This window comes from Hyperolius riggenbachi, chromosome 9 (assembly GCF_040937935.1).
Source record: "Hyperolius riggenbachi isolate aHypRig1 chromosome 9, aHypRig1.pri, whole genome shotgun sequence".
Taxonomy (NCBI): domain Eukaryota; kingdom Metazoa; phylum Chordata; class Amphibia; order Anura; family Hyperoliidae; genus Hyperolius; species Hyperolius riggenbachi.
Genome location: NC_090654.1, coordinates 43275662 through 43303058, shown reverse-complemented (window position 1 = coordinate 43303058; position 27397 = coordinate 43275662). Strand labels below are relative to the sequence as shown.

The window sequence follows — 27397 nt, the reverse complement described above, 5'->3', positions numbered from 1 at the left end:
GAAATGGGAATGGGGTGCCACGCCTTTGTGTTACTTCCTAAAGAGTGACACCTATACTTACATATCATAAATCACATTACCGCTGCAAAACTGCTTACAAAGGCAAACTTTCCATGAACTGCACCTATTACAGAGGAACTTATAAGTAATCTCCGGGCAGCTAAAGCATGTAGATGCTTCTGCAAAATAATACTTATATCTGGAGCCTTCCTCTGCACAAGGTAAATAGTGCAGGTTGAGCAATACCATATACAAAAGGGTCACATAAGTTGTTCTCAGCTCTACAAAACCTTTACTAGGTCGAAATTGGAAAACCACAACTGCACCCTCTCTAATAGACTGGATAAAACAATCCTCACTCACGTGTCCAAGAGTGTCACCAGCATTACTCTAACTAATCCCCATAATAGGTAAGTCCCTACTGATTGCTGCTGTTAGCCCCTTTCTGATGCCTAACCCTAACTTTTCGTTACCTTGAATCCTTTCCGAATATCCAACCTTAAAGAGAACCCGAGGTGTGTTTAAAGAATGTTATCTGCATACAGAGGCTGGATCTGCCTATACAGCCCAGCCTCTGTTGCTATCCCAAACCCCCCTAAGGTCCCCCTGCACTCTGCAATCCCTCATAAATCACAGCCGTGCTGTGCGGCTGTGTTTACATCTGTAGTGTCAGTCTCAGCTGCTCCCCCGCCTCCTGCATAGCTCCGGTCCCTGCCCCCATCCCTTCACTCCAATCAGCAGGGAGGGAAGGGATGCAGGCGGGGACTGGAGTTCTGCAGGAGGCGGGGAGAGCAGCAGACTGACACTATAGAGATAAACACAGCCAGCTCTGACAAGCTGTTTGTCAGCAGCGTGGGTGGCTGTGATTTATGAGGGATTGCAGAGTGCAGGGGGACCTTAGGGGGGTTTGGGATAGCAACAGAGGCTGGGCTGTATAGGCAGATCCAGCCTCTGTATGCAGATACCATTCTTCAAACCCACTTCGGGTTCTCTTTAACCCCCCATGTAGACCTCCTCACTGCTGTTACCTGACTTGCAACTATATCTCTCTCATTTTTTATTTTCCTTTACTTCTTACCAACTACAGTCCTCCTAATAGAAAAGAGGAACTTTCACCCAGGATTGAACTACTTCATCCCAATGAGTAGCCAATGCCTCCTTACCCACAAGAAATCTTTAACTATTCTCAAATAGATCGTAATTAGACTCAACACACACCATACAATCTTGGTTGTTCAATCTTACCACTTTCATGTAGTATAAGAGTTTATCCAATCAATCATTCAAGATATTTTCAATTTATACTACATAGATTTGGTAAATCTGTACAACCAAGATTGCCCACAGCTCCTTAGCTACGCCACCATATATATATATCTTATTTTTTTGCTTCTCACTTTGCAATGTATTGAACGGGGCTGTGAAGTCTGTACAAAAATCACCCAACTCCGTCTCTGATGCCTCAGTTAATGAAACTACCCCAAATTACCCTGTCTCCTCGACTCTTACTCCTTAGTCTAATACCTACCAGGTCTATGGAGTTTGTATAAAAATCATCCGACTCCTCAGTTTATAAAACAACTGACTCCGACTCCAGGTAGCCAAAATTGTTCCGACTCCACAGTCCCGATTCTGCGTCCTAAGCCTAAGATGTTGCATTTTGATCTGAAGTTGGAGTTGGACCTCAAGCCGTAGAGTTGTTTTGATCCCCTCCGCCCCACAGGCAGTGAATGTGACGTGCAGTAATCTTGTTAGCCGGCTCAGGGTAAATTGTTCTATGTTCCTGCTATTTACAGCCCTGCATGACTTCCTGCAGCTTTCAGTGAGGGCAGAGGCACGCACGTCTCTCCCGCCATCACAGCACTGATCTGTATTCCCTGCCTGATGATAATCATGCTCTTATCATTATCAATACTTCACTTTCTGCCAGTTTTATCTTCTATAGTTGGCATGAGAACTCATAAAGCAAAACACACGCATTGTCTTCAGAGTATCAGCTGCTCACATATACAGCATCGCCATAGCTTAGATATAGAAGGAGAACTCTAAATGTAAGGCAAAGTCAGGGGTACACAACTGATTTAAAGAGGTATCAAAACGATATGCAGTAAATGATTCAGGATACCTAATTTTATCTTAATTATCCTGGTTTCAGCATCAGAAACTCTTTCTGTATTTACATTTAACAAAGCCATCATTATCGGGCAACTAAAAGTTTGAGGCGGTAACAGGGACTGTTCTTTGGGGGGTTTGTAGGGCATAAAATACTTACCGAGCCTCCAGCGCCGTCTTCTAGCCCTCCTTTGGCTACTAGCGACTTTTGTCATCCATGTACGGCTCCCAGCCTGTCAAGTGACCCAACACGGGTCAGGTGACGCGCTGCGAGCCGTACATGGAAAACACCAGAAAGCTGATAGGAACTACAGGAAGGCACACGCTGGAGATTCGGTGAGTATTTTATGCCCTGCAAAGGATACCGGGGACTTTGCTGTATTGCTGTTTATTTCTCAGGCCCTGTTGATCTTGGCACAGTTGGTTAGTGTGTGCGCTCTCCCAGGGTGTGAAGACTGAAGTGACCACTGGTTTTCACCAGAGCACCTGGCAAAGGATGATGTGGCGTCACCTCTAACAAGGGACAACTTCGCTGCCTAGTTGCCCCCAGGACATGACCCCAGGGACCGCCCCCACCAGTGATGAAAAGAATAGTAGGGTAAACCCCACAGTGTGGGAAGGGAGAACTGGCAGGACTGACTCAAAAGACTGGGCTGACCAGACTGGAATGACGGACAGGATTAGTGGAGAGGTCTGGACTGGTAGAAGTGACCTGGACTGACAGGAGGGCGACTCCCTAGTCACCCAGAATGGCATGGCAACCTGCTGTGGCTATAACTGAGATAGAGCAACAGCACTGGATGCTGTTTGACCAGGATTTAAATAAACCGAGCCTCTGCTCCAATACTGAAGCATTACCCCCTGCCGTGCACATAGGCTATGATGTCACGCAGCTGCCTCCTCCCAGAACACTCTGGGAGACCAATGCCGATTTCCGATTTTGTGGATTTCCAAGGAGTCTTTGGGTGGGTCCTTTTTTTCATTCTCTGATTGGCCAAATACTTCCTAGTTGACTCTGCATTCTGTGATTGTTCCAATGCTTCCGAGTTCTGTGACTGAGCTGTAATTACTGAGCTGCGGTAATGTGGTATGTCAGCAGAAATCCAATTTCCGTTTTTCGCGTTCCGATTGGAAATGCAGAAGTTTCATTTCTGCGGCATCCAACTGAGCATCCCTAGTGATCTCTGCATCAGAAACCACAGACCAAAAAACCATGAATGCCAAACTGAAGTAAACCGGACTGCGTGCAGATAGCATTCGCAAGAGTTTTAATTCGTAGCATGATATGAATTTAGTGGCCTTAAAGGAACACTATTAAACTAAGTGTTCTAAAACGACAATGTACAAATAATGTCTAAGTAGCTGTGTAAACATTTTCCTGCTTTTCATGTTAAATAGTAGAATCCAGATGATCCGCACACTTCATATGAACCAAGTTCAAATTTTATTCAAAACATCGTGACACAAGCCATTCCATCAACAAACGATTCGTTTCGGGGCCACGCAGGGTCCCCTTTGTCAAGGCAGTAAAACACAGAATGTGTTTTACTGCCTTGACAAAGGGGACCCTGCGTGGCCCCGAAACGAATCGTTGGTTGATGGAATGGCTTGTGTCACGATGTTTTGAATAAAATTTGAACTTGGTTCATATGAAGTGTGCGGATCATCTGGATTCTACTATTTGACAATTTACTGATCCAGCACCTCCTGGGTAGGTGTGCAGTTCCCTCGTGGATTTTTTCATGTTAAATAGAGGCAAAAGCTGTAATTCATTGTCTGTAGATTTTAGCTGCGTTTGGAATGTCTCATTTGCATAGGTGAATCTCTGCAGTCCGACATGCTAAGAACAGCGTAATATTGAAGTAGAGTTATATGAAAGCAAAAGCCTGTCCGGTATCAGGATTCATACAAATGTTTATGTTGCACATAAGATACATTTCCTCTGCTCTCTGTGAGAGAAAGCTCTGCCTGTCTCTGACTGGGCTCTCTGCACACACAGAGTTAACAGATGCACTGTGAGGGAATTCCCTCCTCCCCTCATGGCTCAGTCTGCCATCAGAATAGCCCATCAGAAAAGTGTGAAAGGAATTAGATAACAGTAAACAAAGAGATAGGCAGTGAAATGTACACACCCGTACTTAGCAGCACTTCCCAAACATTAACTCTCAATTGAAAAAAACATGTTCATCGATATTGTTCCTTTAAAAATAGTTGGAGAAAAATAACAGCTCTGAGGGCAGCCAGAGTGCTTGTTTGAAGCAACAAGCCATAGTAGCAGTGGGTGCGAAGCCTGGGGCTCGGGCCGTCACCATTGGCTGCGCTTTCTGGGCAGCAACACAACCAGAAGATCACACAATTAGGGCCTTTATCTGTCTCCAGCTTTTCTCGCTCACAAACTGCAGCTTCAAAAACACAAAGACAAATCGTTAATAGCCTGTCGGAGGGCATTATGGAGAGCCGCAGCCTCGCGTAACCGTAAGTTCAATAATGTGAATAATTGTGTCGTTTAGTCCTCTTGCTGTCATCGCACTAACTTTGCGGCATCCTGAATCTCTAATCAAGTCCCCTGTGAGCTGTTAACCTTTCCTTACCACAGAGGCCCTTCTGAGGTCAAGTGCGTTTACTGAGCCTGAAAATGAGGCCACTCATGTGCCTCTCGCCACCGCCTGGAATTAATGCCCATGTTATTGTTGGTTTTATGTAGAGCGTAAGTGTGTCATTTAGCAGCTCGTCATTCGCGCCCTATTACTTACACTGTCAGTCTTTGTTTCTTTTTTTTTCAGATAGTACACAAACAAATACTTTACCTCATTGTAAGGCACAGTTTTTTTTGCCTGCCAGGAAGGGAAGAGTTAAGCTGCGCACACGCCATGGATCGGTGTTGCACGAAACCATAGTTGGGAATAGTTATTATTAAAGGGATACTGTAGGGGGGTCGGGGGAAAATGAGTTGAACTTACCCGGGGCTACTAATGGTCCCCCGCAGACATCCTGTGCCCGCGCAGCCACTCACCGATGCTCCGGCCCCGCCTCCAATTCACTTCTGGAATTTCAGACTTTGAAGTGTGAAAACCACTGCGCCTGCATTGCCGTGTCCTCGCTCCCACTGACGTCACCAGAAGTGTATGGCACAACCCCAGTATGGTCTGGGCCTGCGCAGTACGCTCCTGGTGACATCAGCGTGAGCGAGGACACGGCTATGCAGGCGCAGTGGTTTTCAGACTTTAAAGTCTGAAATTGCAGAAGTGAATTGGAGGCGGGGCCAGAGCATCGGTGAGTGGCAGCGCGGGCACAGGATGTCTGCAGGGGACCATTAAAAGCCATGGGTAAGTTCAACTCATTTTCCCCCGACCCCCCTACAGTATTCCTTTAAGTATTTATATAGGGCTGACATCTTATGCAGCACTTAGGTCACTGACTGTTATCAGTGAAGCCCACAATCTATTCCTACCAAAGTCATATGTCTACGCATGTATCGTGTAGTGCATGTATCGAAGTCTAGGGCCAATTTAGGGAGAAGCCAATTAGCCTGTTTGTATGTTTGTGGGATGTGGGAGGAAACTGGAGTGCCCCCAGTATTGATAGCCAGATGGCCCCTGCAGTATTGGTGATGGATGTAGCCCCCCCAATATAGGTCGCCAGATGGCCCCTGCAGTATTGGTGATGGATGTAGCCCCCCCAATATAGGTTGCCAGATGACCCCTGCAGTTTACGCAGCCAGATTTAATGTTGTTAACCCCCATCTCCTCCCACCTGTGTAGGTAGATCCAGGGCTGTGGAGTCGGTCCAAAAATCTTCCGACTCCAACTCCGACTGCTCTGTTTATGAAACAACGACTCCGACTCCGGGTACCCAAAATGGCTCAGACTCCGACTCCTTAGTGTAGTACTTAAAGAGACACTGAAGCGAAAAAAAATATATGATATAATGAATTGGTTGTGTACTATGAAGAATTACTAGAAGATTAGCAGCAAACAAAATATTCTCATATTTTTCTTTTCAGGTATATAGTGTGTTTTCTAACATTGCATCACTCTATAATATGTCCAGATTACACAACACTCAGCATTCAAAATGAGTCTTTCAGAGCAGTCTGTGAAGTAATAAACTCTCCTCTAGCAGAGAAAAAGTAAACAGTTTAATTACAGTTGAGATAATAAAAGTCAGATAACAGCCCTCTCCACGACCAAGTTGGTCGGAGAGCTTAATAGCTTTTTTGCATAGAGATAACAACTGGAGTTTCTCAACTCTTCCTGCACTGGAAACAATTAGACTGATGTATCTGATCTTAATGTTTTTTTTCTTAGCTGTAGTACACATACAAATCATAATATCATCATTTTTTTTTCGCTTCAGTGTCTCTTTAACAGGGCTGTGGATTTTGCCCAAAATTGTCCTGACTCTGACCCCTCGACTCCGACTCCACAGCCCTGGGTAGATCCCCGCAGTATAGGTAGCCAGATTAAGTCCTTCCCCATATACAGGTAGCCAGATGACCCCCACAGTATCGGTAGCCAGATGTAGCCCCCCACCCCATGTGTTTAGGTAGCCAGATGACCCCCACAGTGTAGTCCCCCCCCGGTATAAGTAGCCAGATGACCCCCACAGTATCGGAAGCCAGATGTAGCCGCCCCAACAATCCCCCACCCCCGTATAGGTCGCCAGATGACCCCCACAGTGTAGTCAGAGGCAGAGGCGTATCTAGAGGGGTGCAGGCATGGCTCCTGCCATAGGCGCCACAGCACCATGGGCGCCATTCCTGTCCTTGTGCTGCGCCCCATGCCTGTCCCTGTGACTCAGATTTCAGATCAGATTAATTCTGTTATCTGGGAAACATGGCTACTTAGTTTATGTATGTAGGGTGCACTTGGCTTAGTGTTAGAAAAAGAGAGGACAAAGATGAAATAAGAAGAGTTACTTCAGCAATATCCCGAGCCAAAAAACATAGGCAACCATAACACATGTACGCTAGAACGGATGCTGCTTTTAGATGGGAGGGGGCTCTGACGGGGGGCCGGGGGGGGGGGGGGGGGGAAGGGCGCAATTTTAGTGTTTGCCATAGGCTCTATATTACCCAGATACGCCCCTGGTCAGAGGTGCTCCACATGTAGCCAGCCAGATGACCACAGCAGTGCACATAGCCAGGTGTAATATCATTAACCACCTCAGTATAAGTAGCCAGATGACCCTCACAGTATCGGAAGCCAGATGCAGCCGCCCCCAACCCCCCTGTATAGGTCACCAGATGACCTCCGCAGTGTAGTCAGAGGTGCCCCCAGTGTAGGTAGCCAGAGCCCCTCACTATGCAGATTGCAGCGAAACAGGTGGTAAGTAATCCTCCGTCTGTGGCAGGGAGACACCTGCAATCCCTCTTCCTCTGAAGTTCATCTTTAAAGTAAATGGGCCGGCTCTAACTGCACCTGCTGCAGCATGCAATGCACGGATACAAAACAGTGAAAAAAAAGGGAGGTAAATTGTAGGTTCTTTTACTCTTATGCACTTTATTGCATTATATCATATACTGCTGAGATTTCTTCAGTGAACATGTGGGGGTCTCCTGAGCCCCCCACCCATCCTCCGCGGTGACTACATAACACTTACACCGAACTGTATGCAGATAGCGCTTATGGCTGAAGCAGATCAGAGAAGAAAGGCCTCCATCCTCTCTAATAGGCTGCGGAACATCCCTTTCCCTTCCTACGAGTGTTTATTTAGCCTTACAATTCCCAGAAATAGGAAAGGATTTAGGCAAAACACAACAGAGGAAAGGAAATGTCAGAGAAATTCTCGAGGCTCCGCACAAATAGACAGCGTGCTGGGCCTTCAGTGGTCGGACGTCTTATCTGGGGTGAGATGTCTCCCCCGACGGCATAGCAGGATAAGCTTTGGCCTTCTCTCCTGGAAATAAATAGATTCAAGATGAGACTCATTTTTCGCACATGCTTTGTCTCTCTTGGAAATATTCCTGTGTTTACTTGTGTAATTTTAACTTTGATCAGATTTTTGGGGGAGCGAGGAGGACATTTCAGTACAGAGAAAAGACATGTGTTCCTTGCAGCAAGCCAAAGAGTATGTTTCGAATATAACTTTAGCCAAAACTTTTTATTTAATGGATGAGTTTGAGTCTAACTGGGAAGGCTGGGAAATGGTGGAAAATGCCCTAAGCTGCATGCTGTGTAAACTCTCCAACTAGTTCCCTGGCACCTATACTGGCCAAATACTTAAAGACTTTGATACAATCATTATAAACTATTTTTGAAACAATTGCAAAAGAATCTAAACTACCATTCCCTGTGATTTGATAAAGGATGGCATCTTGTACAGTACTGTTTCATCCTTGAAGAAACGTAAAGTTTTGAAAGCATGCAAAGAAGTCTTGTCCAGCTAGTCATTGAAGGTATCACCTAAACAACATTTGTTGTTATGTCTTCGGATCCTAAGTCTAACATTAGTAACCATAGTAACCTATGCCTAACCCCCCCTCAAGCTACTTATCACATACTTAAGGAGCACTGGCCCTTTAGTAGTCAGTGCCAAACAGTTGCATGCTGTGGGTTCTTTTTATCTATAATATAGTCACCCTCTTCCATTTATTTCCCTGCCTAGCTGCTTATCTGAAGCACGGTCCCCTTCTCACTTGTGGTTACAAGCAGGGCTGAGGCGACTCAGTGATTGGAAGAGAAAAGAAAAAAAAAGTAAAGGGCAGAAATGACATCAGGATTTAGCCTAAACTGTGGGCAAAAGACATGGTTCCCACCAGGAACAGAATTATCTTAATTTACTATATAACATTCACTGAAATAAAAATGTGGACAGTACAATACATGTGTTATGTAAGTAGATCAAGTATATATCTACATATATATGTGTTTTTTTCCCTGGCATGGTATGGCTAATCCTACTACTTTAAAGCTAGTAACCTGAAGAAGCCGCAGGATCCTATTGAGGCTTCCCTCGGTGGTCCGATGTCATCTGTTGCTGAACGCAGCCCCTCCCCCCTTTCACATCGGGGCGGCACAGCTCTTCTTCCTGCAGCATGGTCGTGCAACAGCTGTGCGAGCCCACGTGCGCGGAGCTCGCGGCTCGGCTTACTGCGCATGCGCTGGCTGGCTCAGTCCACTATTGCGTGGCAATGCTGCCGGAAGAGGAGCTGCACCAATATGATTAGCAACAAAGCCTTGTCGCTAAACTTTCGAGGGGTACGCTCAGCGACGGGGAACATCAGAGCACTGAGGCACGTCTCAATAGGATCCTGAGGCTTCCCTCTATTTAGGTAAGTATCTCATTTTGTACCCGAGCTTCGGCTTGGCTACACTTTAACACTGATCCCCACTCCCTAAACAACTTCTTGTTAGTGTTAGCCCCTGATGCCTAACACTAACCTCCTCTTCCTGACTATTTTCCCTTTCTTGCCCCTGTCCTATGCACTTAACAATAACCGAAGCAGGTAAAAGGTCAACACTCCGCTGCTCTGCATGTAAGCACAGAAGCAGGCCCCCTAAGCCCCCTCCCCCCCAATAGTGGGGGCTATTGTTACACCCCTGGCCCTGGTGCCACATACTAGACTAATAGCCAATATTTGGCATCATTGTAGAAAAATAGTAAAATGCAATGCCAGCTTTCAGGGCAAAAAAAACTACACTTTGGAAACTTGTAATTTGTAAACAATATTAGGTGTGTACAAAAGCAAATATAACTGTATTAGTAATAAAAAGTAGGAAAACAAACTTTTATTGAATGTTATGTCAGAGTTTCAGACCACTTTAATAGTCAAATGCTGGCGCTATGCTATTGCATAGCTGCTGCCTAGAACAATGATGCCAAATATCAGCTATTAGTCTAGTATGTGGCACCAGGGCCAGGGGCGTAACTATAGCCCACTATCAGGGGAGGGGGCTTAGGGGGGCCTGCTTCTGTGCTTACATGCAGAGCACTGGGACGTTGCGTTTTGATGCAACATTAAAGTCGCAACCCAAACTAACAACTCAACGTCCTAAAAATGTAAAAACGCAACTCTATGTTATCGTCGCATACTGTAGGCATACAGGCAATGTAAAGTATGCTTCCAGGTCATTACTGAGCATGTGCAAACAGTCCAACGTAGTTAATAACGTGTATGACACACAGCATGCAGCACTTTCTAATAATGCTACACGTTACAAACAAACGCAATGTGCGCACTGTGAATGTTGCACAGATTTAGTATTGCTGTGTATTAGTCCACGTTAAAACTTTTTCTAACGTGCGACTTTAACATCGCACTGTGAAAGAGACCTAACTCTGATAAGGCATGTTAACTCTGATAAAGCATGTTAACTCTGATAAGGCTCATTGACTCTGATAAGGCATGCTAAACGTGCAGCAAGGGGAGCTTTAGTGATAGTGGATCAACCCCTTTGTGCTGGAGTTGGGTGTCTACTGGGATCTTAAAGATCCAAACCGCTGTGACGGTTGTTATTGCCACCCGACGCTAGGGTTGCAACGGTATGAAATTCCACGGTATGATAACCGTCAAAAAAATACCACGGTATGACGGTATACGGTATTAAACAATTATTTGGACCTGGGCCCCGTATACGGGCCTACAGGAGAGGCTGTTCTCAGGGATCTTACAAAAGAGATGACTAAAGCATCAACATTTTAATTTAGAATGCCCTGTGTTGTTACTTATTGTCCTGCAGTGGTTTCTGTCATGTTTTTGCTGTTCTGATGCTATTATGATTTGCGGTTGCTGTTCTTTTGCTATTATTTGCCATATAACACTGATAAAATCCAATGTTATAAATACCCTACATTCTTTGTAAACTGAATCCTTTGAGATATAGTCTGTGGCATTTTTCTAAAGATCTGTAATGTTTACCCAACTCCTACTTTGGTTAATGGTGTACGATTTCAGTTTTCTAAGAAGTTTCACAGACATCTCAGGTGCCTTTGTGTGTATATATATATCAACATAGCTATTAATAGTTTCCTTTTTTCTTTTTGTTCCAGGTTCCTTGGGTGTATTCCTCTGCATGTAACAAGCCGCATTAAAAGAGGTAGGAAGGGACGAAGAGGTGCCTGGTGCTGCTCCTGGAACACAATGGCCAGTCAAGTAGAGATTTGCACGGTAGCACTGTTAACTATTCTGGTAGTAATCAAGCCCTCGATGGGTTACTTGAAAGTGGATGTCGCCAACGCAGAAGTTTTTCATGAACAGGACAGATCTTTTAAGAATATTTCTGACGAGATCTCTGACAGTGAATTGGAAGTTCAGAATCTTGACAATCCAAATATCTTCCTTAAGGAGGACAGGAAGGCTGAAGAAGCTCATCGCACCCATCCTCCAGCAGGAAAGGTCAGGAGCTTGACCTCTACATCTGCCCGTATTCTAGGGGAAGAACCTGAAGAAAACATGGAGGACACGGTTGAAAACATGTCAAATGAATTTCCACAAAAAGAAAGTAGAAAAAGCCCGGACACCGACTTACAAAAATATAATAAAATGAGCCATGACCATTTGAGACGCAAACCTGGGAAAAATTCAGAAGAAACTGGACACATGCATCTTAAAATGGACCCTACTATTTCAAAAATGTCTGAATTGGATTCAGAGTCAAAAGACGAGAAAGTCATATCCAAGCAAGGCAAAAAGACAGAACAGGTCAATGAAAAGCCTTCTTCTCAAACTGTAGATCAAGCTCTGCAGAATGACGTAGAACACGAAAGCATGAAAAAGGTGGGAATGGACACCTTAACCATTGCTCCTTTAACAGTCTCCACCATAGCATCGTTGACGACAGTGCAGACCGACGCACGCATGGGTGAGGATGGACCGTTCACCCCAATACAGAAGCTTCAGATAGAGAGTGGGGATGAACACATGAGGAAAACTATGGTAAAGAATTCTGTAGAATCTCCAGGAGACCCTGTAGGACAAATGTCTCAGATCTCACCACCAGAATTCCAGAGAATGACAGCAGTGGACAACTTCCTTGATGAAAATGCCATCCCAAAGGTTTTTGGTATGCAGCCTACAGAAAGGTATCGAGCTGCCTTCAGGACCACAGATAGCTACTCAACGTTACAAGATGCTGTAGCAGAAGGTAATGAGGTGATATCTGCAGATTCTGACTTCCTTCATGCAGATGGAAAACATTATCAGAAAGATAGTAATGCAGAACTTGAGGGTGCCCAAATAGCGGACAACAACACTGACGACCCATCTTTTTCTTCCATTATTCATCCCAAGAAAATTCAGGATGCAGTTGTTGAAATAGGTCAGGAGAACACACCCAGCCAACTCCAACCCTCAACTCCTCTGCCCACCTTGTGGCCGTTGTTAAAGAAGTCTGACCTTCCTCATGGTACTGCAAATACCAAAGATGATGTCACACTGGAAGCCAAGGCAAGAACAGAAACAGAGCGGATACTAGTGGCTGTGGGAGGTGAGGAAGAAGTGGCAACACGTGATCTTCTCCCTTTCTCTCCTGGTAAGACAAGGCCATCAGAAGTCTTAGTATCATCTCCGCAAGGTCACCAGACCCCAACGCCAGCCATGCAAATTCTGGGGAAAAGTGAGTATGTATATTATTATTATTTTGTATTGATATAGCACTGATATCTTCTGCAGCATTTTTACATAGTACATAGTCATGTCACTGACTGTCCTCAGAGGAGCTCACAATCTAATCCCTACCATAGTCCTCATCTACTGTCCTACCCTATTATTATGTATTCATATAGTACTGACATCTTCTGCAGCAATCTCTAGAATACATAGTCAAGTCAATGACTGTCCTCAGAGGCGCTCAAAATACTCCCTATTAATACTATAGCCATAGTTTTAAGTCCCTATCGCAGACTAGGGACAATTTTGGGGAGAACCAATTATGGCTAAACATCAGAGACGATGAATGAGATGTTAATTTCCCGACTCGATAAAACATTTTCTATGTAGCTTGGAAGTTGGTCAATCAATATTAGAATTTGTCGAGTTGCAAGATCACAACAAAATATGCTTCTTATTGATCTTCTCTGGTGAACTTCATGACCCATTATGTTAAGCAAAAATACTACCTACTGAACATCACTTGTTAATGGAACAGTCTTCTTTCTCTTTATTCCAGATAATAAGGGTGACCCTCTCGAACAAGAAAGATCTTCCGCACAGCCCGGCAAAATTCCACTAATCACTCAGCGAAATGCGTTGGTGGGAACCATTCCACCTGGACTGGTCATGTCTACAACGTGGAAGACCAAGACACTGCTGACCAAGCCACAAGGTAGGGGGCTATGCTCATTCCTATGTATAGTAGGAGGATGAGGTTTGCATGATAGTAATGGACACCAGGAAGCAAGTTTTGAATTTTTTTCATAGTTCTACAACATTATGACAAGACATTTCCTTACAGATGGGCTTGCGTATCAATAATATAGGTTATATACATTTTTTTAAAGCAAATTTGAAATAAAATTGAAATTTGTAAATTAAATATGCCCTGGAGAGCTTATATAAATGTCCTCTAAATCACATTACTTTGATCCATGAATGCTGACCCCTTTTTGCCAGCAACCCACAGTGAAAATAAGCATCTGACCCGACTGCAGAGAGGACGTTCAGCTGTGCCCTGGAAGTTAAATGTTGCTCCTCCCATCCCTGGACTTACAGTGATGTAGCTTTCTGCTTACCTTCACTGAGAGAGAATGGGAAAGTGGGCGGGTAGCCACATCACTGTGGGCGTAGGCGGAGCAATATTCAGCTTCGCCAGACCACTGTTGTATATAGATAGTGGCATAACACCAGCAAATATAGGCATAGGGCATTGTGGTTAAATATAAATAAATACAGAGGCTGCCATATGTGTTTCCATTTAAACAATACCAGTTGCCTGGCATCCTGATGATCTATTTGGATGTAGTAGTGTCTGAATCACCCACCTGAAACAAGCATGTGTCTAATCCAGTCAGAAACCTCTGATCTGCATGCTTGTTCAGGATCTACTGTATAACTAAAAGTATTGGAGGCAGGGGATCAACAGGACAGCCAGGTAATGTGCATTGTTTAAAAGGAAAAAAAAGTTAGCCTCCATATCCCTCTCACTTCAAGTGAACCTCCGGACTAAAAATCGACTCAGCAGAACTGAAAAGGCTTTGTGTTTCTTTACCAGTTTCACAGCATCAGAACTTTGTTTCTCTTATACAAGCCTCATTTTTAGCTGCACAGAAGAAAACTGCCCGGGCTTTTTTCCCCTGATGCTGTGCAAAGCATGATGGGATTTCTGATGTTGTTGTTCTCGTTCTGCTGTTTTGGTGCAATTTTTTTTTTTTATACATTTTGAATTTGACATTTGAAGCCTAGTGTGTGCAGCTGGGAGGGGTTATCAGGACACAGGACAGTTGGAACTGTGTCTCATGCTCCTTGTCACCTCCTTTCGTTTCAAGGGTGTTTATTAAAGTAAAATCACATGAACAAAACAAATACGTTCAAATATTCCCCACATGCGGGGAGTAGCAAATAATATCTAGCCATGTGAGCAAGTCATTGCCAATCCGAGATTTCAACCCTGTAACCTAAACATGTATCATAACTATAACCCAGATTGTTTAACCCTAATTTTATCAGCTATTTGGGGGATAGGGGTAGGGAAAGAACAGGAAGAAGAAGGGGAAAAGGGATGGGATCCAGGGACGCACCTAGAGTGGAGATACCACAGCATGCCATAGGTGACGTCCGGGGGGAAGAAAAGGGAAAAAAGGTAAAAGGGAAAAATACGAGTTGAGCTAGCATAACTTCACATTCAGGATAAAACAGCCGTGGTACCACCCCCCGTCACGCAATCCCGCACGATGTCTTCATAGTGTCAGAGGAAGAGCAAAGATATGTAGAGGCATAGGATCATAGGGCTCCCTGAATGGATTCAAGGGTCAAAAGACATGGAGAACATGTGAAAGGCCCAGGTTCTCTTGCCAGTCTATCCACAGATCCCACACCTTATAAAAGCTTTCCATGGTATCAAAAATTTTGGCCCTTATGTGTTCCGAAGCCATGGTGTTATTGAGTTCCCTGAAGACTGCCTCAACAGACAGAGATCTCCCTCTCCAATTGCGTGCCAGGTGCCTCTTGGCTTGTGCCATTACAAATTGAATAAATTTGTGCAGAGCGTATTTGATTGGGGCTGGTCTATTTCCAAGTAGTATCACAGAGGGGTCTAAATCCGTCTGGATGTTAGTGATCAATTTGATCTTGGCCCAAATAGCCTTCCAAAATCTTTGTGCTATGGGGCAGGCCCACCATGTGTGCCATAAATTTCCAATTTGGTTGCACTTACGGAAGCAAAGATCTGTTGATGAAGGGTTGAAGAGATTTAATTTATATGGGGTGAGGTAAGTTCTGTGAAGCAGCTTCAGGGAAGTCTCTATGGATGAATAGAACAGGGATCCACGTGTTAAAGTTGTGGAGCAGTGAGCCCATCTAGTTTCTGATAGTTCAAACCCACAGTCCCTCTCCCAGTCCAGCTGGGCTTTAATCTTCCCATCCAGAACCGGTTGAGAGAGTATGGCGTATGTGTCCGATATAAACCCCCTATCAATCGGCCGACTCTTACATCTAATCTCGAAGGGAGAGTAAGTGAGAATCGTCCTATGCAGATCTATGGTATCCAGGTATCTGAATATCTCTTCTAGTCTGCCCCACTCCTCCCGAGGTACTCTGTATTTCTCGCAGAAGTGTTTTGAAGTGCAGATTTTGAAGGCCAGTAAGAATTTACCCACTCTGGTTAATCCATTATAAGTCCACCATTTATATTGCGCTAACTTTAACCCTGGAGGGAAATCCGGGTTGCCAAGTATGGAGCTCATTAGTGAAGTGGGAGATTGCAAAGAGTAGAGTTGCCTAGTTCTAGACCATAAGCTTAGGGCGTATGCTGAGATGGGTGAGACTTTTGATATCTTCTGAATAGGTATATTACGGGCCCACATGAGTCCTACCATGGAGAAGGGGGCTACCAGCAATGATTCAATTTCTACCCACAAAGGAGCCGTCTCGGTAGGGGCATTGACACTGGCTAGCTGGGTGAGTCTGGCAGCCTTGTAGTAATTAAATAGCAGCGGGGCGTTGAGGCCTCCAAGATCTCTGGGTCTGGCTAATGTCAGATATTTGATCCTAGCCTTCCGATTCCTCCAGATAAAGCGCTGTATCAGGGTTTGTAAGTGTTGTATCGGGCCTTTGGTGACGGGGATCGGTATGGTCCTAAATGTCACCTCCTTTCAACCAAAAAGATGGCTGCCTCCATGACAAAGATGGCAGCCCCCATGAATCACAAACATTTGCCTGTTCTTTTAAAACAGGGTGGGTAAGAGATTATATTACCTATCTATTCTAATTAACATAACTAACGTAACTTGATGACAGTATGTTTGTTTAGGCTGAAGTTCCCCTTTCAGTTGTCCTTCAACTTATTAACTACATTCCTCCCAATAGAATTAACCAGAATTCTGCTCTAAAATAGGAACTTTAACCCAGGATTGAACTTCATTCCAATCAGTAGCCAATACCCCCTTTCCCATAAGAAATCTTGAGCTTTTATCAAATCGATCATCAGGAGTTCTGTGAGGCTGATATTGTGGTGAAACCCCTCGCACTGTGTGATGTCATGACCATGCTCCTGACAGTTTTCAACTTCCAAGCAAGCAATATCTCCCTCTGTGCATAGAACTCTCGGTAAACAAACATTCTGCAGAGATGCACCTGACAGGATTTAAAGTGAATGGGAACTGCTGTTTAAAATAAAAAGCCAGTTACTTACCTAAGGAGAGGGAAGGCTCTGGGACCTAGTGAACCTTCCATCTCCTCTCTTGGGGCCCTCGGTGCAATGCTGTCCCTGGAGCAGTATTTGACTAAATTGGTCAAATACTGCTCCTTCCACCAGACGAAGGTACCTTCGGAAAGTCTTCGGGCTGCTCCATACTGTGCATACTGCGCACCCTCTCTCGCACACTCGTGCGTGTGCTGCTCCATACTGTGCATACTGCGCACCCTCTCTCGCACACTCGTGCGTGTGCTGCTCCATACTGTGCACCCTCTCTCGCACACTCGTGCGTGCGCTGCTCCATACTGTGCATACTGCGCACCCTCTCTCGCACACTCGTGCGTGCGCTGCTCCATACTGTGCATACTGCGCACTCTCTCTCGCACACTCGTGCGTGCGCTGCTCCATACTGTGCATACTGCGCACCCTCTCTCGCACACTCGTGCGTGCGCTGCTCCATACTGTGCATACTGCGCACCCTCTCTCGCACACTCTTGCGTGCGCTGCTCCATACTGTGCATACTGCGCACCCTCTCTCGCACACTCGTGCGTGCGCTGCTCCATACTGTGCATACTGCGCACCCTCTCTCGCACACTCGTGCGTGTGCTGCTCCATACTGTGCATACTGCGCACCCTCTCTCGCACACTCGTGCGTGCGCTGCTCCATACTGTGCATACTGCGCACCCTCTCTCGCACACTCGTGCGTGCGCAGTCATCGGGAGGACTTGGGAGGCTCCCGAAGTCCCCCGCAGCAGGGGATTCAAACACGGGAGCCAGCGCTGCACCGAGGGACCCGAGAGGGGAAAAGGAAGGCTCATTAGGACCCAGAGCCTTCCCTCTCCTTAGGTAAGTATCTGGCTTTTTCTTTTAACCTCTGGTTCCCATTAGTGTCATTCACACATACAATGATCGTTGCATTGCAGGGATTGGGTCATGATCCCTTTAGCGACAGTGCAGTGCCAAGGCTATGCGGACATATTGCTAGCCGTTAGGCTTGCAAGTGTTCTGTGCTATGTGGAGGGGGGGGGGGGGAACAACGGCAGGGGCCAGGATGGAGCTGTGCAGCCTGGATGAAAAGACAGTCTGCAGTGCCAATAGCAAGCAATCAAATTTCAGCTGTGATAGGATATTGTGCAAACTATAGCAGCCAACAGCAATACACCCTTCTATGAGCGAGCATTGCAGTCTGAGGATTCGGCGAGAGGGAGAATACCCATAGACTGATTTATATATAAAAGGGAGCAGTGCTGCTTTATATGTTGCAGAGTATTCTTTTCTGAAAAGTTAACATCTGCTTCATATTTGGATCAGCTGCTGAGTGATGCATGAAAGTGTGTGGCCGGGAGCAGGGAAGTCCTGACACACAGCGCCTTTAACCTCCTCTCCATGGGCTGGAGGCTGCAGGGAGAGGGCCCAGATTCACATCAGTAACCAGAAGCAGATGGAGGGGGGGAGCTAGACTTGGGGTGGAGAAGGGATTCATTAACCCTTTAACAAAGAACTCTGATCTCATAAAAAAAGCAAGATGATGTTTAAATATGGGTGAAGTCAAAGTTTGGCCAAACTTTCCAAATCAAATTGCATTAAATGTAGCTATTACCTCTTCAAAGTACAATCCTGGTGCTGGTTATCTGTAACTCAACTAAACAGCAGTCCCAACCAGCTATCATGAATCGCTGGTAGTACTCACAGTGGTAAAGGCCAACTTCTTAGGCTATTTGTGGGCTCTGCTGCACTTAAAGAAAATCTATAATGTAAAAAAAAAAAAAAAAAACCTCTGGGGGTACTTATCTCGGGAGAGGGAAGCCTCTGGATCCTAACGAGGCTTCCCCCGTCTTCTGGTGTCCCGTCAATCCAACGCTGCAGCCCCCCCAACAGTGGTGAGGTAAAAATGTACCTGCCACAATCCTGCGCAGGTGAACTAGCGGCTCCCCCTTTCGGGTTAAGGCGGAAATAGCCGAATCCGATCAGATCTGCTCTTCTGCGCAGTGCCCAACACTAATCTCTATTCTCAAAGTGCCCAACACTAACCTCCATTCTCCCTGTGCCACACACTAACCTGCTTTCCCCCAGTGCCCCACACTAATCTCCATTCCCCCAGTGCCAAACACTAACCTCCATTCTTCCAGTTCCCAACACTAACCTCCATTCTTCCAGTTCCCAACACTAACCTCTATTCTCCCAGTGCCCAACACTATACTCCATTCCCCCTGTGCCACACACGAACCTGCTTTCCCCTAGTGTCCAATGCTAACCTCCATTCCACCAGTGCCCAACACTAATCTCTATTCCCCCAGTGCCCAACACTAACCTTCATTCCCTCAGTGCCCAACACTAACCTTCATTCCCTCAGTGCCCAACACTAACCTTCATTCCCTCAGTGCCCAACACTAACCTTCATTCCCCCAGTGCCCAACACTAACCTCCATTCCCCCAGTGCTCAACACTAACCTCCATTCCCCCAATGCAACACACTAACCTGCTTTCCCCCAGTACCCCACACTAACCTTCATTCCCCCAGTGCCCAACACTAACCTCCATTCCCCCAGTGCCTAACACTAACCTCCATTCCCCCAATGCAACACACTAACCTGCTTTCCCCCAGTACCCCACACTAACCTCCATTCCCCCAGTGCTCAACACTAACCTCCATTCCCCCAGTGCCCAACACTAACCTCCATTCCCCCAGTGCCTAACACTAACCTCCATTCCCCGAATGCAACACACTAACCTGCTTTCCCCCAGTACCCCACACTAACCTCCATTCCCCCAGTGCTCAACACTAACCTCCATTCCCCCAATGCAACACACTAACCTTCATTCCCCCAGTGCCCAACACTAACCTTCATTCCCCCAGTGCCCAACACTAACCTCCATTCCCCCAGTGCCCAACACTAACCTCCATTCCCCCAGTGCCTAACACTAACCTCCATTCCCCCAATGCAACACACTAACCTGCTTTCCCCCAGTACCCCACACTAACCTCCATTCCCCCAGTGTCCAACACTAATCTCTGTTTCCCCAGTGCCTAACACTATCCTCCATTCCCCCAGTGCCTAACACTAACCTCCATTCCCCCAATGCAACACACTAACCTGCTTTCCCCCAGTACCCCACACTAACCTCCATTCCCCCAGTACCCAACACTAACTTCCATTCCCCAAGTGCCCAACACTAACTTCCATTCCTCCAGTGCCCCAAACTAACCTCCATTCTTCTTATAAGTAATACTAACCAACCTGCTCCCAATTTCTAACCCTTTATGTGCTGGTAGTGCATGCTGAGACTTTTAGTTCCTCAACAGCTGAAGAAGTTTCTATATCTTCTTCTTAGTGCAAGGAAGGACAGTGGCTTCTTGGTGCTTTCCATACTATTAAGAATTATTTATAAACACAGACACTAATTATTTTATAAAAATAAAAAAAGCATTATCATCAGGGTCAAACCCAAATTAGATTGTGGCAGATGAGTTAATCCTCTTCCAGCTGAGCGTCACAGGTGCCAAACAAAGACGACACCTCGTTCATTTTCCATCCTATTTCTGTCTCATTTGCATGTTATGTTGACATGTGGAATGATTTAATGAACACAATTAGGTGTGTGTCGGGAACGCAGTGTGTCCTGGATGCAATTAGCAGCTTGGCTGCAGTCTGGGATCTCAGTCTATCACTGTTGATAGCATCAGCTCCATGGGCGCTAACACAGCAATTATGTCATATTAAGTGCTGATGACATCATAGCTAATGATGAATTTGCTGGATCACACCTTGTTCCTCTGTATTGGAAGGTATTTTCTGGCTTCTATGCTGCTTCTATACGTAACAGAAACCCCACAGGTATAGCGCGCGGTGGGGGACGGTGATTGGAGGGGGGATCCAAAGTAACTTGATTATATACTGTAGATGATGAATTTAAAGCATACGGATAATTTTCCAGCACTAGGGGACTCGGATATGTCGGCAAAGAGCAATATGTGTTCCCAAGTGTCAGCCGCAGGCAGGCTGCATAGAAAACAATCGACATGTATCTTAAAAGCGTCACTGCGCCTGGCAATGTCACAATGCATGTTATGACTCTCTGTAGCTCTGCCCTATGTGTTCCATTGCTAAGCAACTCTTCAGGAGCACAACTTCTCGAGCCCCTGAGGAGTTGCTTAGGAATGAAATGCGTAGGTCGGAGCTACGACGTGACGTAACATGTGTGGTTATGTTGCCAGAAGCGGTGGCGCTTTTGTGATCCATGCCGACTGTTTTCTATGCAGCCTACCTGCGGCTGAGGCTGGCACCTGGGAGCACACCTTGCTCTTTGCTGGCACATTCTACTCCTTTTGGTGTTGCGGTGATCTAGTGTAATATGAAGTTGGATGGAGCTATGCAAGTTGCCAGAGAGGCTTTTGGGGTGGTCTACATCCCAGAGGCACAATCCGGCCCGTTGGCCACTGGATTACGATGAGTTAGGTACTGAATGGGGGTGGGGCTTGCCGGTGCCTTTTTTCACCCTTCTCAGCATCCAAACTGTCATTGGTTTGACTCCATCAGTTAGAATTGAGCTCTTGTCCCCCTATTTTACTATATGCTTATCTGCCATCCACATTTGGCTTGGTAGCATTTTATCATGTTAAGAGAATATTGTATTTGATGCTTATTTCCAACATAGTTCCATTTAGTCTACACTAGCTGATGGCCCGGTGTTGCCCGGGTATGTGTTTGGCTGGTGTTGGCTTCACCCACTTTTTCTAACTCCAACACACGATTACTCAATGAGTTTGTGAACTTTGCTGTCTTTGGCATCAATAATTTGCATTGAAATGAAACAAATCTGATTGGCTGTTTGTGGCACCCCTTTTCTGAATTTGAACCCCAGTCACCCAGTGACCCAACTGTACAAGGGTTGAGACTTGTGCCATTAACAGTGCAAGAATAGCAGCAATTAAATATTCCCCTTGAAAATAAATTGGTGAATTTTGAATATTTTCTGAATATTAATCCCAGTCACCCAGTGACCAACTGTGCAAAGTTTGAGAACCCTGCCATTAACAGTGTAAGAATGGCTTCAGTTTACATTTTCCCGTTGAAATTTGTATTTGTCTCCACCCACTTTTGGATTATGGAGATAAAAAGTATCCTATATGTTATTCCAGGTAATGTACTATGTGTGTGCCAAATTTCATTCAAATCCGTTCAGCCATTGTTGCGCGATTGAGTAACAAACATACAAACGTTTGCATTTATAATATTAGTGAGATTGGATATCATGTTGGCCATCCTACACTAGAGACGGTCTCTGTGCTAGAAGGAGTTAGTTTCATGACCAGTTCCTTTAAGATGTCAGACGGAATTATGCAAAGAATTAAAGTCCATTTCCTGAGCGCTGCCCCAGATCTGTCTAGAGAGCTGAACGAGAAAAGAAAAACAAATGTGGAAACTTAAAACAGACAATTGAAAGAATACAGAAAGAGTGTGTTAGATACTGGGCAGGTGTCAGTTTGCTGCAGTTCCTAAGGCTCTTGGATAGGATGTGAGTCACGGAGTCTGGACGGTGGGGTGAGGCCCGGGGGACGCAAGAGGCCCTCGCTGTATGAAGTAAGGGGGTCTGCCGTTCATGGGGTTAGCTGAAGATGTTGTTGGCTCCGTGTCTGGCTCTGCATTTGCTTGGACAATGGCCAGAAAGTAACCTGGAAGGAGTTAGGGAAAATATTACGGCACAATGTGAAAATGGATATTGTGTTTATATATCTGTATACACGCCCACTGTTTTTACTAGCCTGAGATATGAAACGACAGTGAATGAGGTATTGGGGCCCCTAGAAATGAAACAGATTGTTGCCTTTCCACAATAAATACACTCGTAGGATAGAGTAGTGCAGAGAGTAGAGAGGAGGCGCCTATTGAAATATCGGCATTGCGGGGTAATTTGGGAACTTGCACATGGTGGGCGGGGAGTTAGGCGTCTTGTAGGTAGTTTGTGTGGGGGGCTTAGGGTTAGGCGTCAGGTAGGTAGTTTGCGCAGGGGGGTTAGAAATCTGCTGGGAGGTAGTTTGTGCAGGCGGGGGGTTATGTGAGGGGTGGAGTTTAGGGTTGTGCGTCAGATAGTTTGTAGTCGGGGGGGGGGGGGGGGTTAGGGTTAGGCGTCAGGTAGGTAGTTTGTGGGGGTTAGGCGTCAGATCGTTTGTGGATGAGGGGTTTAGGGTTTGGCGTCAGGTAGGTCGTTTGGGGGGGGGGGGGGGTTAGGCATCAGGCAGGTAGTTTGTGGGGTGCGGGATAGGATTAGGCGTCAGGCAGGTAGTTTGTGGGGGGCGAGTTAGGATTAGGCGTCAGGCAGGTAGTTTGTGGAAGGCAGGTTAGGATTAGGCGTCAGGCAGGTAGTTTGTGGAAGGCGGGTTAGGCGTCAGGTAGGTAGTTTGTGGGTGGCGGGTTAGGATTAGGCGTCAAGTAGGTAGTTTGTGGGGGGCGGTTTAGGATTGGGCATCAGGCAGGTAGTTTGTGGGGTGCGGGTTAGGATTAGGCGTCAGGTAGGTAGTTTGTGGGGGGCGGGTTAGGATTAGGCGTCAGGCAGGTAGTTTGTGGGGGGCGGGTTAGGATTAGGTGTCAGGCAGGTAGTTTGTGGGGGGCGGGTTAGGCGTCAGGTATGTAGTTTGTGGGGTGCGGGTTAGGATTAGGCGTCAGGCAGGTAGTTTGTGGGGGGCGGGTTAGGATTAGGTGTCAGGCAGGTAGTTTGTGGGGGGCGGGTTAGGCGTCAGGTATGTAGTTTGTGGGGTGCGGGTTAGGATTAGGCGTCAGGCAGGTAGTTTGTGGGGGGGCGGATTAAAGTCAGGTGCTTTGTGCAGGGGGGAATTTAGGGTTAGGCGTCAGGTAGGCAGTTTGTGCCGGGGGGGGGGGGGGAAGGTTGAGCTGGGCTAGGCGTCATGGGTGAGGGTTCTGTGTGACAGTAGTGTAAGGTTTAGCCATAGTAAACTACCATCAGATGTCCCCTCCCCCCAGATCAGGTAATCAGCTGTGCCCCACAATGTTAGGTAGGCCCCCAACATCTGCTGGTGCCCCTGACTTTGTGTAGCGCCCTGGGCGACCACTCAGGCCAAAAGCCAGCACTGAATGGATTCATAGACTTGGCTGCATATTATATTACACAGACGCAATAAATCCCTATATAGCACCTAGCTCACAGATCGTACTGATTTCAAAAGATCACATGATAATCTGCGTACAGCTGAAGACCAACATCAGCAGTGCCAGCATTTCCATGTGTCTAATGTTCTACTCTATCTTTTCAAACTGGGGACATACCTTATGGGATCTCCCCAATAAAAACAGCTTTATAGCACAGAACACACAGTTTTTAATGGGAAATTGGGAATGGTGACATCACTCTTGGCAATGTTTGCCCATAACTGGTTTAGGTCAGTGCGTCTGATGGATGTTAACACCGCCAGCCAAATAAACTCACGTCAGACCCATGAAGGCTGCAAGGAGTTTACCCAAATGTGAAGCAGATGCTGGTGGAAGGGGGATCGCCAAGGCTTCAGGCCTGTTTTCATGAACTGCCTCATCCCAGAATCCTCTGCTTCCTGACCTCTGTGTCAGCAGAGTGGATTATACAGACAAGTTGGGATATTCCATTTCCTAAGAAGCTGTAGGCAGCCTGATCAGTAATTATCGGTGTGTCTCAGCCGGGGATTTCAGTCAGGAAGCGCGGTTTTCAGAAATAAAGTCTTGCATCCGATGATTGCATTATAGTATTACTACTGCATTCCGCCAAATGATATAAAGCAGATAGCAAGGAAGGGAGGGCTTGCTTATATAATGTTTCATAACTGGGATCTCCTTACTCTCATAGACCTGGGATTATATTCCAGTATTTTGGGTGTTTAGGCCGGTTTTAAGCTAAATACTCACTAAATACTCACTCGCTAAATACTGGAGGAAGATGGATCCAGCGTCATTCCCCTGAGGACGAACGTTCCCCGATCACGCATGTGCAAAAGACCCCGACTGGTGCAAATGAACCAGTTACCTGGGCTTATTGCAGATGAACGGCAGACTGCGGGAGGACGGTGAGGTACTCAGACGTGCTTATGGGGCTGGAGGAAGCCCCGGGTAAGTATTGATAGATACTTTGTATTCTAACAGCTCTGGTTTTCTTAAAGAGAAACTCTGACCAAGAATTGAACTTTATCCCAATCAGTAGCTGATACCCCCTTTTACATAAGAAATCTATTCATTTTCACAAACACACCATCAGGGGGCGCTGTATGGCTGATATTGTGGTGAAAACCCTCCCACAAAGAAATTCTGAGTACGTACTCTTGGCAGTTTCCTGTCTGTGAACCTTGCTGCATTGTGGGAAATAGCTGTTTACAGCTGTTTCCAACTGCCAAAAAAGCAAGCAGCAGCTACATCACCTGCCAACAGTAAAAATGTCACCATGTGATAAATGTCAGAATGTAAATCAGGGATTTAAAAGAATTTACAATGGGCAAACACTGACTAATTCATTTATACATAATTATCGTAAAAATGAAGCATTTTTTTATTACATTATTTTCACTGGAGTTCCTCTTTAAGGGTCTGCTCAGGGTCACTTTAACTGCTTTCTGTTCTTGATGACAGGAAGTAATAGTGAATCAATCTAATTGTAACATAGACAGCAATACAATTTAATAGATGTTCTTTACAATGTCCAAAAAGGAAAAAAAAAAAAAAAAAAGCTTTGGCAGGAGTTCTGCTTTAAATGACTCCCCCTGCCAAGCTTATTAGCAGAATATAACTGTTGCCACATGATTATCGGTCTGGCAAGAAACATACTTCATATGAATGTCACACACTGTTCTGTTCTTATTAGTCAATTTAGACTTAAATAACTTCAGCAAGAATAGAAACAGAACTGTAGCAGCACTTTTCACGATAAAGTTCCTCTCAGGGCACAGATATTAAATATATCAGTCAGCTTTCAGCCTTTGTGGGCGTGGCCACAGCTGCTGTGATTGTATCATCCCCATAGTTCAGACTTCACAAGGGAGGGCATAAACTGAATTTCCCTGGAGAGTCTATGGAGATGTAAGTGGGTAAATGCACAGATATACCGTAATGTGCCATAATAGGAATGTGCTTGCTGCTTGGTTTAAGTGAGCAATTTTTTTTAATTCACAGCTGAAATTCCTAACCTTGTGTGCATATAAAGCATACAGATGCCTTTTTTGCACTGTCTTTGTCATCCAGCCCCATCAATTTCACCTTTCTCTCATGCGCATTCCACAAATATTCAGCTTTGTATTCCGTTCTCTGTCCAGACAGAGGGTGTGGCTTGGGGTGGGTCATTAATGGGTGGGGTTTAAGGCACTAGGACTTGCCTGCCTACAGGGAAGGTCAAAGTTATACTTTTTCTGCACCCTAGGGGAACTTTCTTGTGACTCCTGTTCCATGTGAAACCGGTTTTCTTGGATTCCGACTCACCCCCTCTTCCATGTCCCGCCTACCCCATGAGCAACAGCCAACCCAGACCCTGGCCTTTGTGACCTTTCCAGAAATCCAGCCTTGCCTATAAGCCCTTGAAATGTAAAACCAGCCCTGCATGAGGTCCACCCTGATCTGCGGAGTTCCCCTTAATAAGTCTTTCTTCTAACTGTTGTAGTATTCTGCAGTAATATACAAGCCTTTGGGGTGAGGAAGCCCTGTAGAGTATATTTTATTCATCCTCCTGCACAGACGATTACATTTTATTACATAGCCAGCCGTTTGGTCTCATCAGACGAGCCGTTTCTCTGGAGTTTCACGTTTCTTATAAACAACGTCTGCTTTTCTTTTCTTCGATGACTCATGGCGAGTATTGAACGTCTCCATATGTTTATAAAAATGATTTCTGAATGATTGCCATGGCTGGAGTGCGATTGTGTCAGGCCTGGATGGAAATCGCTTTGTAGAGCCGCGGGGTAAAAACAGACCCACATTTGTGCGATGAATAGTAAAATGGCTTCCCAATCAAGTCACGCCAGGGCCTGCCGGACTCAGCAGTGGCCCTGCTTACTATAGAAGAGCTTTTTGTGAATGCGAAAAGGGAAACTCTACTTTAAACAAAAAAATTACATTAAAAAATTATACAATAATAGTCAGTACTATAGAAGTAATTTTATCCTTTTATTTTATTAAAAAAAATTGCTTCCTGCTTTAATCTACAGCCACAGAGAATCTGAGAAATTTGACAGGAAGTTAAAAATTTCACAACTTGCAACCATGACAACAGTACAGTGTTTGGTGTACAGAACATCCTGAAATTTCCATCTACTTGTTGGCATCCCTTGTTCTAGTCTTAAAGTGCGCCTGTTGTGTAAAAAAAACACACCAATTCTGAAACGTTAGAATGCCCTGGTATGTGGTGTGTGTAAGAAAACTCACCAGAGCCCCGTTTGGTTCCTGCTTATATCTCCACCCCATTGCAGAAAAAAAGCCTCATCCTTTTCTCCATCTTCAGCACTTTGGCTTTCTGAGAGCTTCATCTGCA

The 27397-nt window shown here is 45.6% G+C and overlaps 1 protein-coding gene across 1 annotated transcript in view; it reads left to right on the top strand.

Annotated features, from left to right (window-relative positions):
* Window positions 1-27397, top strand: part of PRRT3 (proline rich transmembrane protein 3) — a 57158-nt gene that overhangs the window by 12409 nt on the left and 17352 nt on the right. The window contains exons 2-3 of the mRNA XM_068252609.1: window positions 11104-12668; window positions 13221-13376. Of these exons, the coding sequence (XP_068108710.1) occupies window positions 11195-12668; window positions 13221-13376 (1630 nt within the window). The 5' untranslated portion in view covers window positions 11104-11194. The remainder of the gene's footprint in view (window positions 1-11103; window positions 12669-13220; window positions 13377-27397) is intronic.